Below are 16,953 nucleotides of genomic sequence, written 5' to 3' on the forward strand. Positions count from 1 at the left end.
AGGACAACAATTGTTCACGTATGTTGACTTAATGTGTTGACGTAATTTAAAATTACTTATTTTAGCTACACATTTAGCAAATGCAAAATTTTCGTTTTTGTCTTTCTTATTTTAATATCCAATCTACGTATCTAATCTATAATCCTCTTTATCACGAAGAAGATTTATTTATTTATTAACTCTTTATTGACCATGTTAAAGACAGTGTGGTGCAAAAGGCGGATTTAATGCTAAATAGCATTTTCTCCCAGTCAACCTTAGAGTCTTCCTCAGGAAGAATATTCCAAAGCCGCGCTGATTGGAGCGTGAAGAAATTAGAGAGAAACCCAGAATATTCGCTTTTTTGAAGCGTTTCATCTTAATCCTCAGAAATAGTAGCGCATTCGTGGTCAATTCCTACTAGGACTGTTTTGTATGGTCAATTAGTAACAGGAGTTCGTAGGTAGCAAGTAACATCGATTGACCTGCAACTGCTCTGATTCTTTTGTTTTCAGATTTTGTTTTTCTTGTCTTACTTCCAAAAACTTACGTATATCACCATCATCATATTTGTCACTTTTATTATCATCATCATTAAGCCAAAAAAATACAAAAATACATACATGGCGCTCATATTAGACACGCTGTTTACATCGTTATCCAACGAAATATATTGAGCGCCGACTTCAGAAATATGTACTAAACCAACATTTATTTCAATTATTTTTTACTTTGTAGTGACATAGAAGTCGGTTGTATTTTTTTGTTATTTAATTTTCCTTTACCGTTAAAGTAAGTCATAAATAATTAAGAAAACCCTTGAACCCAAACCCGGATTTCCAACGAAGGAGGTCAAAATTCATTCAACTGAAATGTACGTTATTATTATGTATGAAAGCACTGATAGCCTAGTTAAGAAACTCGGCATCTTGATTGAGGTGTCCGAGGTTCAAATCCCAGGCACGCAGCTCTGATTTTTAAAAATTATGTGCGTATTAGAAATGAATTATCACTTGCTTAAACGATGAAGGAAAACATCGTGAGGAAACCTGCATACTTAACAATCTTAAAAAGAAATCAAAGGTATGTGAAGTCTACCAATACGCACTGGCCCAGCGCGGAGGACTATGGCCTAATCCTTCTCATTCTGCGAAGAGACCCGTGCCCAGCAGTGGCACACAGCAATTGGTTGATAATGGTGATTATGTATGTATGTATGTATATTATGTATCAATGTATATTATATATCAATATATATTATGTATGTTAAAAATTGATTGACATATTCAAAAATCGTAATTCGAAACGACCGATCAACGACATCAAAGCCCTAAGGTCACTGACCTAGCCTTCAATCAAAGCGTGCAATACAATCAACTGAACCGTTCGGTTAAATCGCGTATTTTACATAAAACTTGACCTTCGAACGCGAGCATAAGGGTCGCCTTTCGAAAATATCTTAAATCGAGCAGGGTCGTCAGAACACTGCCGATTCGCCGACATTGAAATGAAAGTAGGACCGGCTTGATTCACACGTTTCATATGTAGAGCAAACTTGTGAGCTTTATGTAAATATATCGTTTATAAGTAAACATATATATTTGGTATTGGTGATATATTTTTGTAAAGTAAATGAAATGAAATGTTTTTAGGAAAGAGGTAAAATTTTATTCATAAATCAATAAAAAATGTTAATGTGATTTTAGCACGACTGCTATGCGCTAAATTAACATGTTTAGAATTATCCTAAGTAATCTGACAAACAGTTGTGCCTGCTATTAAAAACAGCGGAGCCGATATAGACTAAATTTATAGAAAGTGACTAAGTTATCCATTATCCTAAAAATATGAGCTTTACATCTGTTTTATTTACATCGAAGTAGGAGAGAAACGTAGATATATATTGAAGCAGTTTGAGGGGTGTGGTAATACATATAATAGATTTTATAGAGCAGAACATCGTTAATCGGCAAAAAACCTAACTACATGAAGTGTTTTCTAATGTTCATTGTTATTAGCCTAAGGCAGACAGGCGCGCTACCAGTAGTAGCACGGATATGCTATATCAAGACAAGCTATGCTAATTTCCTAAGCAATCGTACGAATGATACAGTAATACATAAGAGACAAACAGACGGACTGACATACATACATTTTTATACATACATATTAAACTTTAAAACAAACTCACTGATTGACTGTCTCCTGTCTGTGAACATTGTGCAACATTTCAATAAATGAGCACCGTTTTTGCTCAAAACAAAATTTTACGTAATCCAGACACTGACCTTGATTATAAACCTGATGAACAGATACAGTATTGGCGATGATTATGAAAGACATCGATAGTACATTTTTAATGTGGGACTGGAAGTAAGTTACCAAAATTTCTTAGGAAGGTCGAGCTTTTAATTGGCGCTGCCAAATTAGTTCGCTTACTTTTTTGGATTTATTTATACGAGAAAATATTAAGCATGAGATCAAAAAAATGTATAAAAAAAATGTGAGCCGTCACGGGACGCCTGGCAGATGTGAAACATCGACATTATTTTGTAAAAGTAATATGCAGAAAAGAACATATTGTGATAGGAACTAAATATGTCATAATGATAAAATAAAATATAACAAATTTTTTCCAGATAACGATGACTATTTATTGAATTCGATTGCGCATGGCGACGTGTCGCCACACCGTACACACTACTGCATATAGACTGTATATATATACCATCGTATAGCGTTGCGACACGTCGCCACGGCATGCGTCGCCACGCCAGAAATCGGTTTTACGTGCGGCTATAGATGTTTCACATCAAAAAGACCACGACAATTTATTAAACTCCAAAACAGCTCCATATATCAAGATAATAGAAATAGAATGACAGAGCAATTAGGTAGCTAACAACTCTGGGTTAATTAATTACCGTTGGGGTAATTGCATCTGTGACGGACCTTGGGTAAGACTTCAATCCAATTTCTTACTAATTAGAAACGTTCATAGATTACAGTGACAATTAAACATCAGAGGTACTGCAAGTTCGTATGCTTCTTCAATTTGAGGAGTCCCAGGTTAAAATCCTGGCACGCATCTCTGACTTTTCTTGTTATGCGTATTATAAATTAATAATCTCTGGCTTAAAAGATGAACGTAAACATCGTGAGGAAACCTGCATACAATGCAGGAATAAAGTTTTCGCACTTTGCTAGCGCGGTGGACTACTTCCTGAACCCCTCTCACTTTGGTAGGAGACTCGTGCCCAGCTTTGGCATAGCAATGAGTAGACGATGAAACGACACATCATATGTTAAATCCGATTAGCGTAGCTTACATACGCGTGAAAAACCTTTTGCAGTCTCGTAAAAACAAATCTAAGACAAAAAACAAAGTTAAACTAAGCATACAACTTCATTTACATTCATCAAAAATACCACAAAAAATCATCGCAAGCGACAAACACTTTTTACTATCTGTACCGAACTCAATAGTAATTACCACAAAAAAGTACAATAATGATACATAAGTCGAATTCTGCCTGTAATGATTATTGTCATGAACAAAACTTACGAAGAACATACACAATGAATTGACGCACTCATTTTTTGTTTTACATCTCCAGCGAAAACAACTCATTCTTAGAAATACTAAATTAGTGTAGAAGTATAAAAGTGTCTTCGTTTTCAATATAAGTTAATATTAATAGTCCTCAAAACAATGAGTACCATGGACCCACAGAAAATCTATGTATGTGTGTGATCACACAGGTATCCAGAGCCAGAACAAAATTTTAAATTTATATAATTTGTCAGACGTCTGCCTGGCCGGAGGTTGAACCCAGAACCCTATGCGTTTAGGTGACCACTTTGCCTCCTAAGCATTTGTCCAGCATGCATAATGCATGTATGAAATCTCTTGAACCGGTTCAAAAAGACAAGACTCCAATTCAACAATCTTCTACCCTTTTAATGTTCGATGTTTTTCAGTACACAAATCAAGATTGTATGAAAGCATTTAAATGCGTGTATCGAAGTGGTATTATTAATAGATGAGACAGCGATACTCAAAATATGAAATGTTTTTAGTAAAATTTAAAGTTAAAGCCGAACAAACTTCGACAAAGACCTAATTATAAATGCAAGAGTTTGTTTGTTCGCTACTTTTTCCCATCAGAGCTCATAGAATGAACATAGGATCCCTTTTATCCCGAGAGAAAAGTAATGTTCCCCAGAGATACATAAAAATATTCGAGTATTTTATTAATACATTCAGAATCATTTCATTTTAAAAAGCTTTAATTAAGCTTGCATTTCTTCGATCAGATATTGAAATTCGGGTGTCAGAACCGCGATATAATTATGCCAACTTCGTTGCAAAACATCACTGAATTTGGTGTGACCTTTGTCGCTTTAATAAATATTGTTATAACTCAAAATGTGAAAGGAACCTGAATATAATATTTCTAAAGAGATAAAAATTTTAATCTAATGTCAGGTGGCCACTGACCGGACTTCATGGATATATGTATAGTGAAAGAATAAAATTAATCTTGAACCAATTTAAAACTTTTACTATTCCTGTGCAAAATACAAATCCAACGTCAGGAGCGTTCTTTTTCTTTATTATGAAAACTCATACAATCGTACCAGCCAGTGACTATATAAATAAGAACTTAATATCATAAAAAATAACACAAAATAATTAATGAAAATATTACTAACTAGCTGATCCGGCAAACTTTGTACTGCCTCAAAAACTATTTATCAAATATAATTCATATAAAATATAGCCGATGTTACTCGTGGATAATGTAGCTTTCGAATGGTGAAAGAATTTTTAAAATCGATCCAGTAGTTTTTGAGCCTATTCATTACAACGAAACAAACAAACAAAGTTTTCCTCTTTATAATATAAGTATAGAAGTATAGATAATAAATAATTTTAGCCGATTTCCAACAAAATATATTGTGTCTTGTTATGGTAATTTTAATGAGTCTAAGCCTAGCAAGGCCTATTCGTATATAAGTCTGTCCGGAATTCCTTGTCATTCCTTCGAACTAATCTTCGAATCAGTTGAACAGATTTTGAGCATAATTTCACAGAAATATTACTACAGAAGCTTCTGTGGTTCGCCTCTAGAGGCACGATCGACGGAGGTAGTTATTTCTAACCTCCTACAATAACAATTAATTGCTGCCTTGTTGTATAAGAGTGAGACAATTAGACCATTTTTATTGTTAACGAGGGGAAACCTTGAAAAGGTACCCTGTGCCGGAGCAACACGGGGTTATGTGGGATTCTTACCGCACTCACTATATATATTCCCGTGGACCGTCCTCGACGCTGCGTTGAAGACTCCGGGATCTTCAAAGGAACGCAACCGGAGTCCTCTAAGCATCTTGCTCCGTGGTGGGCATCAAACTCGCCAAACCATCCAGTGTGTACGACGGTATGCGACTACACAAATCGCCGCCCTTCCCCGCGTCGCTTACCGAGCTCGCACTCTTGCCACCCGCGACCCCAGAAGCCCTCTTACGACAGGGCATACCGTAGTCCTATTCTGATCCCGGATCTACAGGCACATAGACAATTAGACCAAGAAGCAATTAAATTTAGTCCTTAGAACGCAACGCGCCTGAACCGACCTTAGGTCCTAATACTATCTAGGGTCGATTATAGCTACTCATAAGCAGCAATTGCCAATAAGTATATAATTATGTATAAAAAAATATAATGAACGAATAAAATGAACGAACGAATGAATAAATGAGGTTTTGTACGCAAAGTTTAGTACCACTGCCCTGCCAGGTCTACGATATCAAGTTATTTGTAACCGAAGGACGAAGGAAAAGTAGAGCTGTGACCTTTACCGTGATTTCTCGATATAGAATTCATTGTACAAGGAAACTCGATTCTTAACTACCGCCAAGATTTAAGTACCAAAATTCTTGTGAATATTTTTCAAGCAGGAATTATTAACTAACTTCAAAAAAGAGGAGGCTCATATTGGACTCGCTGTTTACGCCATTATCCAACGAAATATATTGAGCGCCTACCATCATTTATTTCAATTATTTTTTACTTTGAAGTGACATAGAAGTCTGTAGTAATTGTTTATTAATTGTTTTACGATCTTGCAATACAATCTTAAATTTACGTTTTTTCAATAGTACGAAATAAAAAAACTCTTAACAATTTAAAAACAAACTAGACTGTTTTATGTTAGCTTATTTATATGTAGAATTTCTTTAAAATTTCTATACTCAGGTACTTTTGGTCAGGTATTTTTGGTAATGTTCGTCATTTTGGATACAACAGCAAGCTTATTTTTAAAGGAAAACTTATTCAATAGAGCCTAGAATTGTCTCTATATAATGGAATTGATAACCGATAGGTATGTTATAATTTGGATACCCCTAAACCAATCGAAGAGAAAATAGGACACATCTGGAGGCACGGCAGTGCCTTCGCCAAGTCGAGCCATAACTTATTCGTAAAGATCGATGATTAAAAAATAACCCACAATCTATTATGTAACTATCTATCTACCTAATGGAATAAAGTTAATCTTGTTTTCCGTTTCACATATAATGTCTGACCACAAAATATTCAATACTGGTTACTGGAATATAAAATCTTTCCACTTCTTGTTCTTAGGATCTTGTTCTTAGGATTCCGTACAACATAAAATAGTAAAACGGACCCCTCCAATTTTGATCTGTCGCTTCATCTATCAATTACCCTTTTATTTACCCTACTCGGAGAGCAGCGTTTTTTCAGCGTACTCGTATGTAAAATTGTACATACGCAGTGTTAATATGTTTCATTATTTGGGCTGTACCCAAAAGCAATAACAGACTTTACCATACGACGTGTCGTTGGATTCGTCTAAATTGTTGGCGTGATTGATTATATTTTTAATTAGTCAGGTTTTTTTTTCATAATAATTATCTAGTTCACAATGTACCTATTTAAGATATAGCACGAGGACTATTTTTTTTAAATAGAAAGAATGTACATGAGGACTACGGGACGCACCATCGTGCGTTATCCAAGACGCACTTGGCCGTTTTTTATAGAATTTTTAATTATAGGATTTATTGACGTCAAATTCTTACTTTATGCAAGGCTTATAATACAATACGCGTAATATTATTCTACTTAATAGTGGCTTTAATTACACCTATGCCCGATTCGGGCTTCCCCACGCTACTGTGTAGTAGGATTTTCAATGGTAACGGAGGAATTCCCGGTTATTAGATTTTTATCAGTCCACACGATGGTAAATGGTCACTGCCGACTACAGACAGACATCTGTAAACAACCCCAGACAAGTAAGTTCTACCTGTGATCCACAGATACGTTGCTACCCGTAAGGAGTAAGCGCTTAACACTGCTGTTATTAGGCAGAAATATAATAGGTGCTTCCACCGTCAATAAATCTTCGACGTAGGAAAAGTTAAGGGTGCAGCACTGTAGAATCAATGGACTGCGTGGTCATATACTTCTTACTACTTTATATACAAAAATTGTCCATAGGGTTTCCGACAATGTTTCAATACCCCAATGTTATCTAAACATTCTAACTTATATAATACTTAGCTATTCGACTTAGTTAACCACTCACGCTAATAGTCCTGAGCGTGACAAGCATACGCCCTTTATTACAGAACGCAGCGTCATCCCTTTTAACATTGACCTCATTTTAGGGATGACGTAAATACCTATAAACAATACTTAGATGTCTTCTATCTCTATAGTCTAGGCTACTTTAACAGACTATAAAAATTAGGCCGCCTACTTAATGGACTGTAGTTGAAAATAATGATAACATTTAAGTTATTTTTAACTATGTATTCGATGAGTTCAACTTCATACTCATTATTTTAAAAACAAAAACCTGACTGCTTAAATAACTACTAAAAGAGAAACAACGATGCTTATGTCATTTGCACAATTTAGAAGAATCCTCATTGAATGAAACCTCATATATATATTACGAGTAAAATCCGTCTAGCCGTTTGGGCTGTAGTGCGGGCTAAAGAATATGACACAAACATAAGCTTCGAAAAATTGCCTTCCGCAGTTTGGCATAAAATTTAATGTAAATTATAAAATATTTTGATTTCTATGAGATTTACAACTTAAAACCAAGTTATGGAAACGCATTTTCTTAAAACTAAGCTTAGGTACTTACAAACTTCGAAAATTACAATGAACATCTAGAGATTTCTGGATTGATCGCAAAGCCTTTAAAATATTTAACGAGATAAAATTTTAATAAACAAACTACTTAACTCGATGGTCGATAGAATGTACCTTGAACACCGTTTTCGGTAACTATATAGGACTGACCTTATGAGAACCACTACAAGTGTTCCTCAAGGTAGCTATTTGGTCCTTTACGGTATTGTTATTTTATTGTACTATACGAAAGCCTCAAGTTATGAATAAATTATGAATAAATTCTAGATCCTTCCTATTGGAGATTTCCCTAGATATAGTAAAGGCAATTTAGTGATATTTGTGGTAAAGTCATTTATTTTAGAAAATTCATAATTTCCCGTACAAAACCAACTAATATATATGTACCCATAAAGACAGACTGACCAGGCAATCAAAACTATCAAGAACTTTTTCTATGGATTTTGCCCATTAGCTTTAATCGTAAATGAGCATAGCAAACATTTATAACAATTAAACCCATTACCATTTAATAAATGCTATGTATTTTTGAAAAAAAAATGTACCAAATATAGTGTTACGCAAATTTTTTTACAACGGTTTAAAATACCTTGACCGTTAACTATTGCAATAAAATGCAAAAACGTGCATAGCCACAGATGTTTTGCAAAAAATATTTATTGACATGCAACATATTAATATTCATGAATAGTGCATTTTGCGCATGCAATCCTGCAACACTATGTATATTTATAATGCTTAATGATTTAAAATTTGATAATTCGATTGAGCAACTGTTGAATCAAGGTGAATGGATCTCTAGTCTATAGTCTATAGTAGCAATGACCTTGCCATTTACAGAAGGCCGGATGTATGGGCATGCGACACGGCCGGTGCTCTTGGCCCAGAGGAAAAGTCGTCGGTGGATCTTCCGTTCTACACTCCATGATGCATACCAGAGGGAACAGGAAAGACTACGATCGATGGGCCGCTAATGGAAATCCAGGTGAATAGTTTTAAAATATTTTTTTAATGGTTTTCGGTTAGATTAGTCTCAAATCATATTACAATTTTCGGTTAAATATCTTTAGTCAATATTAACTTAAAATTATAAGCACATAAGCTTTAACATAAATTAATTAAATAAAACAAAAACCATTCAGTATACTTAAAAATACCGGGCCTTATAACTCAAATCGTTTCTTAAGGAGTAAACTCCAGTAAAAACCTACTTCAAAGGATTTTAAAGATTTATTCTTCATCATATACCAATATACATATTAGTTAGATTATACAATAGTTATAAAATTTATAGTTTGGAAGAAACGAATTAATTCAGATTCTAGATAAAACATTCATAATTACATTTTAATATATATTATATTATCTATACACAGGATGGGATTTCAAATCAGCATTAAAATACTTCAAAAAATCCGAGAACTTAGACATACCAGAGTTGGCCAAGAATAAAATATACCACTCGAGAAACGGTCCCTTGACTATCGAGTACCCGAAATGGCGCACCCCACTATCAGATGCATTTCTGAAGGCAGGAGTTGAGACAGGTGCCAAAATTGTCGATTACAACGGAGAAACACAAACAGGATACTCCATAATACAATTCACTACTTCAAATGGCACAAGAGTAAGCGCTAGTCGAGCCTTCCTTCATCCGATAACTAATCGCAAAAACTTTCATATTACCAAGAATAGTTTTGTGACCAAAATACTTATAGATCCCTGGAAGAAGAAGGCATACGGTGTCGAATTTAGAAAGGATGGAAAGAAATTCGTCGTGATAGCCAAGCGTGAAGTTATTTTATCTGCCGGAGCCATCAATTCTCCTCAAATTTTGATGATAAGTGGTATTGGACCAAAGGAACATCTGACCGAAAAAAATATCAGCACGATTGTAGACTTACCAGTCGGTTATAACCTTCAAGATCATTGGGCGTTAGGAGGTCTCACATTTATAATCAACACTACGGATTCGATACGATTTGAAAGAGTAGCAACGTTGAGAAATATTATTAAATACTACAACCAACGTTCTGGTCCTCTTACCGCTCCTACTGGTACTGAAGCCATCGCATTTATCGACACAAAAAACCCAAAGAATGATGATGGATATCCAGACTTAGAATTGCTATTCGTTGCTGGGTCTTTGGTATCCCAATCAACTTACAAGCATGCATTTGCTATCGACGATTATATTTACGAAACAGTTTATGACCCTATAGCTGATATGGATACATGGATGGTGTTCCCAATGATTCTGTTACCCAAATCAAGAGGTCGGATAATGTTAAAAAGTAAAAATCCGTATAAAAAGCCGTTGATTTACGCAAATTACTTTTCTGATGGAGGGCATGATGAAAAAGTAATATTGTACGGTATAAGGAAAACTATAGAACTGTCCAAGACTGAAGCATTTCAGAAATATGGAAGCCGCTTGCACGATATCCCTATTCCAAACTGCGCTCATCTAAGATTCAACAGTGATGCTTATTGGATCTGTGCTATGAAAACGTTAACGGTGACCATTTACCATCACTGCTGTACGAATAAGATGGGACCGAAGACTGATCCCGAGGCAGTTGTAGATTCACGGCTTAAAGTGTATGGAATACGTGGTTTGAGAGTGGTTGATGCCAGTGTAATGCCCCATGTCCCAGCAGCACACACGAACGCGCCGACGATAATGATAGCGGAAAAAGCTGCCGATTTGATAAAAGAAGACTGGGGAATACCGGTGTGATAAACAAAAAAATCTACATAACATTTATTTTTATATTCATACCTAAACGATGAGGCGGGCTACTTGATGGAAAGCAGTCACCGTCGCCTATGGGCATTTGGAACATTAGAGGAGTCGCCAATTCATCGCCAGCTTTGGAGGAGAGTTCTTTTTGCACTATTTTTGAAGAGCCTGTGGCTGACACTGGCACCTTAGTTTGCACCAGTTCAATTTCGTAGCTTTTTATTTGTGCGCCATATATGTGTTTCGAAATGAATTCTAAATAAAGATATTTTTAAATTCCTATACAAATCAGATCAGATCATCATCAACGTATTATGGTCCGGCTCCTCCGTCACAATCACGAAAGGGCAAATTGCGAACTTTATTAGTTAGTTTTCATTGACCCGACTTGCACTTGGTCGAGAGGGAAATATCACTGAAGGCTATTCTGTTTTAAATCTTTTCCGTGTGAAATGTGTGATAAAATGCTACGTTTTGGAACATATTCAAAGAAATCCATGGACAATTTTTTTTATAGATTTGTTTCTCATTAAATTTTATTTTCTTTAGTTTCAAAACCATATGCACATTTGCATGATGCTCACAATGTAACAAAGTTAGTGTAATGAAAGTCAGTTTTAAATCTTTTACTGGAAAAAATTTAAGGTCCTACCATAATCATACAAATACATAAATACGTGCACAGGATCATAGCCACGTACCGCTTGTATAACAATAGTAAAATACAAATACAATAAATAATTGCAGGACCATTGTACTGTCTCTTAAAAGCCTTGATAAAACAAGACACCTCGTCACATAACCACTGTGTTAGAATCAGATTATAAAATCAACTGATACGACTCGAAACTCAAGTAATGACACTAAATAAACATCATTATTTTAATTAAAGGTTTTCTTACATATATTTTATAAACACTATTTTATACTAAAATTTATATCAACATTAAAGATTTTAATATATTATTTTTAGTAACATCATTTTGTTTTTCATATTCTTTTCTAAAAGCCCTTTAATTTGATACCCATATCATGAGGTTGCGTATATGTCTGCCATCGCCCATATTGTAGAATGACGTCACTAAAGTAATCATGCCTTGTTCCATTCGCTCTATCGACATTTTGTTGTAATTTGGGTTCAGTGTGAACAGGCAGATGTTTCATTTGTTGACTGACTATCACTACTTCACAATCTTTAAGTACTAAACTATAAGACTAATAAATGAACAAAAAAATATCCATTCAATTATGAAGATTTCAGCTGTAATTTTAAATCGTAACAGTTACACTCCTTAAAAAAACGTTTTTAATAGTGGAAGACCGTAGAAGACTGCCATAGAGATCTGTTATCAATACCGGGTAGAATCAATTATCCAATAAAGTCCAACCTGAGGTCAAGCACATGTTTTTCTATGTATGTAGGCTAAATTGGGATTCTCTGTGAAATGAAAAAATAGGAGTCATATACAATATTGATCTACAAATTCAGATCTTCATCATCATCATCATCAACAACCCATTACTGTCCCACTGCTGGGCACGGGTCTCTTCCCATAATGAGAAGGATTAGGCCGTCGCCCACCGCGTTGGCCAAGTGCGTATTGGTAGACTTCACATACTTCGAGATTTTTTTTTTATTAATCTCTCGGATATGCAGGTTTCCTCACTATGTTTTTCCTTCACCGTTTAGCAAGTGATAATTAATTTATAATACGCACATAACTTTGAAAAATCAGAGGTACCTGGGATTTGAACCTCGGACCCCTCGATCGAGGGGCCGAGTTTCTTAACCACTAGGCTATCACTGCCAGATCAATTCAGATCTTAGTTTATTGTAAATTAGTGGTTTACACAGTCCATTTGACGTAGCTGCTGTCGCCCATGAACAACAGTAATCAACCTTAGATAAGACTCCTATTAGAAGTCGGCCACAGATATGTTGCTACTGCAACCTCTAAGTACTAAATTGAAAGTTTGGAACACCTCAGATAAGTATGTCTCGCGGATAAGTATATCTCCCTCACTTACACCCTACAAACCGGAACACAGCATTACTGTTATTAGGTGTAGCGGTGACGCCTCCGGAATCGAACCAAAAAGATTCTACCACCTTCAAATTAATTTATAAATAAATTGGACTGAAATTAAATGCAAATAAAAACCAAACAGGAGATTCACAGAGTTATAACATTGACTATTCTTAATTGAAATAGAATATATTTTATTTTATATAAGATATAATTCTAAAATAGTTTTTATCCACACCAAAATTTATACATGTACATTAATTTTTCATCTACATTAATTTTAGAGTTAGTTGTAAAAACACACTATACACATAAGAAAAATGATCTATACAGATATACGTATTTTTTCGTGTATCTATTTATTAAAATAGCTATATTTATTTAAAGCAAAAACCTGCTTTTGTATAGATTACAGTATTTCTATGTAATATTGTTATATTAATTAATGTTATATTTTGTTTAATTTAATATATCAAACATATTTTTTTTAAAACTCTTTCTCTTTCTTTAAACTCTAACTATGCGGAATTTCACTCTCACTCTCTTGACTCTCTCTCTCTCACTCACTCTCTCACCTTACAAAATTCATAAAAATGTGAATATTTCGCATTTTTGTGTTAATAGATTAGAGGTAGCAGGTAGGTAGTATTATAACGTCAGCCAATACATAATAAAATTTTATTACATTTTCTCACCTCCCCTTTAACATAATGATTAATTTGACCCACTTAGACCTTTTGTGATCACATACATTGTTATTCTTATATAAAATCGTTATTCGTTTTATATGTTCTATCAGTTCATTTACATGTAATTGGCAATCATTGTCAGAGCCATAAAACTTATTTAATAGCTTCATATATTCAGAGTCAGTAAATAATAGATAGCTGAACGGTGTCTCTAAGTACTGTAAGTTTTAGTACATTGCTCAAATAATTAAAACTAATGAGATCCGCCCAGCGATCGAAATTGAACCATAATCATAAGCTTACAAAAAAACAAAAACATAAAAAAGAAAATCGTGATAAAGAGACCAAAAATGCATGCAGCCTTAGCCTTAGTGAAATAAATAAAAAAATTGGGAAAATTTATAATTATGGCTTAATTTAGACCAATAAGCCAAACACTAGCAGTACTTAAAATAAACATTCGAGCTTCATATATTATGCAAATGCCTCCTTATCAATCAATCAATGAGACACTAACTAAAACCGCAAGTTAAGCGACATAATTTATATCGGAAGGATTTCCAAAATTAGTCATCTTATAGAAAAATTCCATTTACAACCTACAATCTGTTTATACTCTGGTAGTAAAGCCAATAATATTGATTCGTCAACCCGTTACTATTCGACTACTGGGCACGGGTCTCCTCTCAGTACCCTTACCATGAGTTTTTACGTTTCGACAAATATGACTGTTTTGGTATTTGTTTACGTATTTGCCCATACTATTTCAAATTAGCGCCCCTAGTCGATTATATCAGAACTTGGAAATTGTATGGGCCAAGACGTAAACACATACTCAAAACAGTCATATTTGTCGAAACGTAAAAACTCATGGTAAGGGTGCTGAATAAGAGATTTAGGCCACAGTCCATCACGCTGGACAAGTGCGAATTGGTTGACTTGTCACTTCTGTGAGAACTTTTTAAAGTAGGTACTCTCAGGCGTATAAGCTTAATATGTTTTCCGTAACCGTTAGATCAGGTGATACGTTGTTAGGGTTCCGTACCCAAAGGGCAAACTTACTAAACCTCCACTATCTGTCACAGGGCTCTATCTCTGGAACCGTAATAGATAGACACTTGAAATTTTCACAACTTCTACTGCTACGATAACAAACTAAAAAAAAAAAAATATTGGTACAAAACCATCAGTGTGCGAGTTGGACTCGTAATTGGCCAATTATTTCTATTATGCACAGAGAACTTTGAAAAATCAGAGGCTCATACCTAGTACTTGAACCTGGGACCTGAAGATTACTAACGTTGAATTTTAAACCACTAGACTATAATTTCTTATATTAAAACGAATGATTGACTAATTCATAATTGATTGACCTTTCACACAAAACTCTATCAACTATTTTAATATAGTTTATCACCTGAGTACATTGCATGTAATCGATTATGCCCACATGAAGTAATTAAATAATCATTATCATTAAAGGTAGACAGTACAGAGTACAGGGTACCCTATGACCTATTATTTATAAAACATTAACCGAAGAAAAAACTAGTGATATTTTATTTATCTTATGAATTTTCTTATATAGTCGCCCGGTTTTCCAAGTATTTCAGGTATACATATTTTACTATTTTTTTTATAATATAGGAGTAGCAGACGAGCATGCAGTCCACCTGATGGTAAGTGACTACTGCCGCCCATGGACATCTGTAATCAACCCCAGATAGAATTAGATATTCCTGCCCGAGGTCGGGCATAGATGCGCCAACTACTTGTTATTTGAAGAGGTTACTTATATTTTTTTTTATTATATAGGAGTAGCAGACGAGCTTGCAGTCCACCTGATGGTATGTGGCTACTGCCGCCCATCGACATCTGTAATCCCAGATAAGATTAGATTCCTACCTGATGTCGGTCACAGTGCGACGCTACCATGAGGACAAGCTCGGACGCCTAAGGAACACCTTGGAAAAGTATGTCTCCCTATTTATAAGATTGTAGTAGCAATGGGGCATGCAGTCCACTTGATGATTCTCTCACTCTTGAACATCTTTAACCTACTCTACATATGTAAAGCAAGAGTACTACATGAAGCCGATCTATCACAGGTGCAGTGATACTCATAGGTACTAAGATCGCCTCATATGTAAGCCAGCTAGCATCCACACTCTTCCACCGAAACACAAGAACTGCTTCACATTTTACCCCCAACAAAATAATAAAAAAATAGTAAAATATTGGACTTAATCCAAAATGCATGAATCCAAAATTTCACCTGTATTTCACCTTTTTCCACCATTTTATCGTAGAGTTTAGGAATTAATTTACTCAATTATCGACGTAGACAGCAATAAAACGTATGTATGTTAAAAGAAATTCTACAAATGTAGTCTTCGTCAAAATACTTGTAACTGCTTATAATACGTGTAAACAAAAGATTTGCATATATTTGTAAGTTCATCCACAAACCATGACATACCACCCTGTTACTATTACCCGCTGCAACGCTTCCACCGTACCGAAAGAAATCTAAGTCCACGCTTCCACCGAATCGCACTCATTCTACCAACAGTGCATTGTTAGCGCCCTGCTTCGCGGAACCCTAGTATTGGTCTTGAACGCGAAAGGTCACGGTGAGTGTTGTGCCGGCGCGTGCGATTTCTTCGCGTGAATATAACAAGTGGGACTTGACACGAGCGGTTAGTTGCGGCGGTGTCCTGCGGCTATCCTGTACTTGTTAGTGTCGGTGATTGATTAGCGTGACGTTCTGTGATCTATAACGGATTTTGTGCGACTTTGACGGATGAACGTAAGTAGTCACATATATCTTGCATACGATCGATGTTAGGGAATAATAGATGCACCCCTAATTTGAGAAGGATATTTTAAATAATATTTAAAAATATATATTAGGTTTAAGCAAAAATATTAGGATTTCACAAAAATATTTTCATTTACCAGGAATGTTAGGATTTAAAAAAATATATTGGATGTTACAAAAAATAATATCTGTTTCATCGTTAACTTTACTAAATACCATTAGTAATTGTTACGTATAATTTGAATAATTAAATAATAGAAAAAAAATGATGCTCTCTTTTGCCGGAAAAAAATATACTTTTAGAAACTTGCATAAATGTAACGCTTCTTTCGTCTGTAATTCAAAAAAATATTTGCCGCACCATTACTTTTCCCCGAATTTTCACATTAATTGTTGAAATACAAAGTGAACATGAAGAAATTACAATTCATTGAAAATTACGTGAAATAGGTTCATAAAAGTACATTTAATGAATTTTGCCTTGGACGACTGAA

General features: G+C 34.9%; 3 protein-coding genes across 3 annotated transcripts in view; 2 read left to right on the forward strand and 1 right to left on the reverse strand.

The window, feature by feature from the left end:
- Positions 1–11,076, forward strand: part of LOC140746463 (glucose dehydrogenase [FAD, quinone]-like) — a 31,458-nt gene extending 20,382 nt beyond the window's left edge. Inside the window, exons 4-5 of the mRNA XM_073078615.1 lie at positions 9,020–9,164; positions 9,556–11,076. Coding sequence (XP_072934716.1) covers positions 9,020–9,164; positions 9,556–10,919 — 1,509 coding nt within the window. The 3' untranslated portion in view covers positions 10,920–11,076. The remainder of the gene's footprint in view (positions 1–9,019; positions 9,165–9,555) is intronic.
- Positions 1–16,953, reverse strand: part of Flo2 (flotillin-2) — a 398,911-nt gene that overhangs the window by 301,304 nt on the left and 80,654 nt on the right. The gene's annotated exons all lie outside the window — the stretch shown is intronic.
- LOC140746307 (glucose dehydrogenase [FAD, quinone]) overlaps positions 16,288–16,953 on the forward strand; it is a 34,722-nt gene continuing 34,056 nt past the window's right edge. The window contains exon 1 of the mRNA XM_073078413.1: positions 16,288–16,447. Coding sequence (XP_072934514.1) covers positions 16,442–16,447 — 6 coding nt within the window. The 5' untranslated portion in view covers positions 16,288–16,441. The remainder of the gene's footprint in view (positions 16,448–16,953) is intronic.

Source organism: Epargyreus clarus, unplaced genomic scaffold (assembly GCF_041222505.1).
Source record: "Epargyreus clarus isolate Ecla_fem2 unplaced genomic scaffold, WU_Ecla_fem_2.2 ptg000012l, whole genome shotgun sequence".
Classification (NCBI taxonomy): Eukaryota; Metazoa; Arthropoda; class Insecta; order Lepidoptera; family Hesperiidae; genus Epargyreus; species Epargyreus clarus.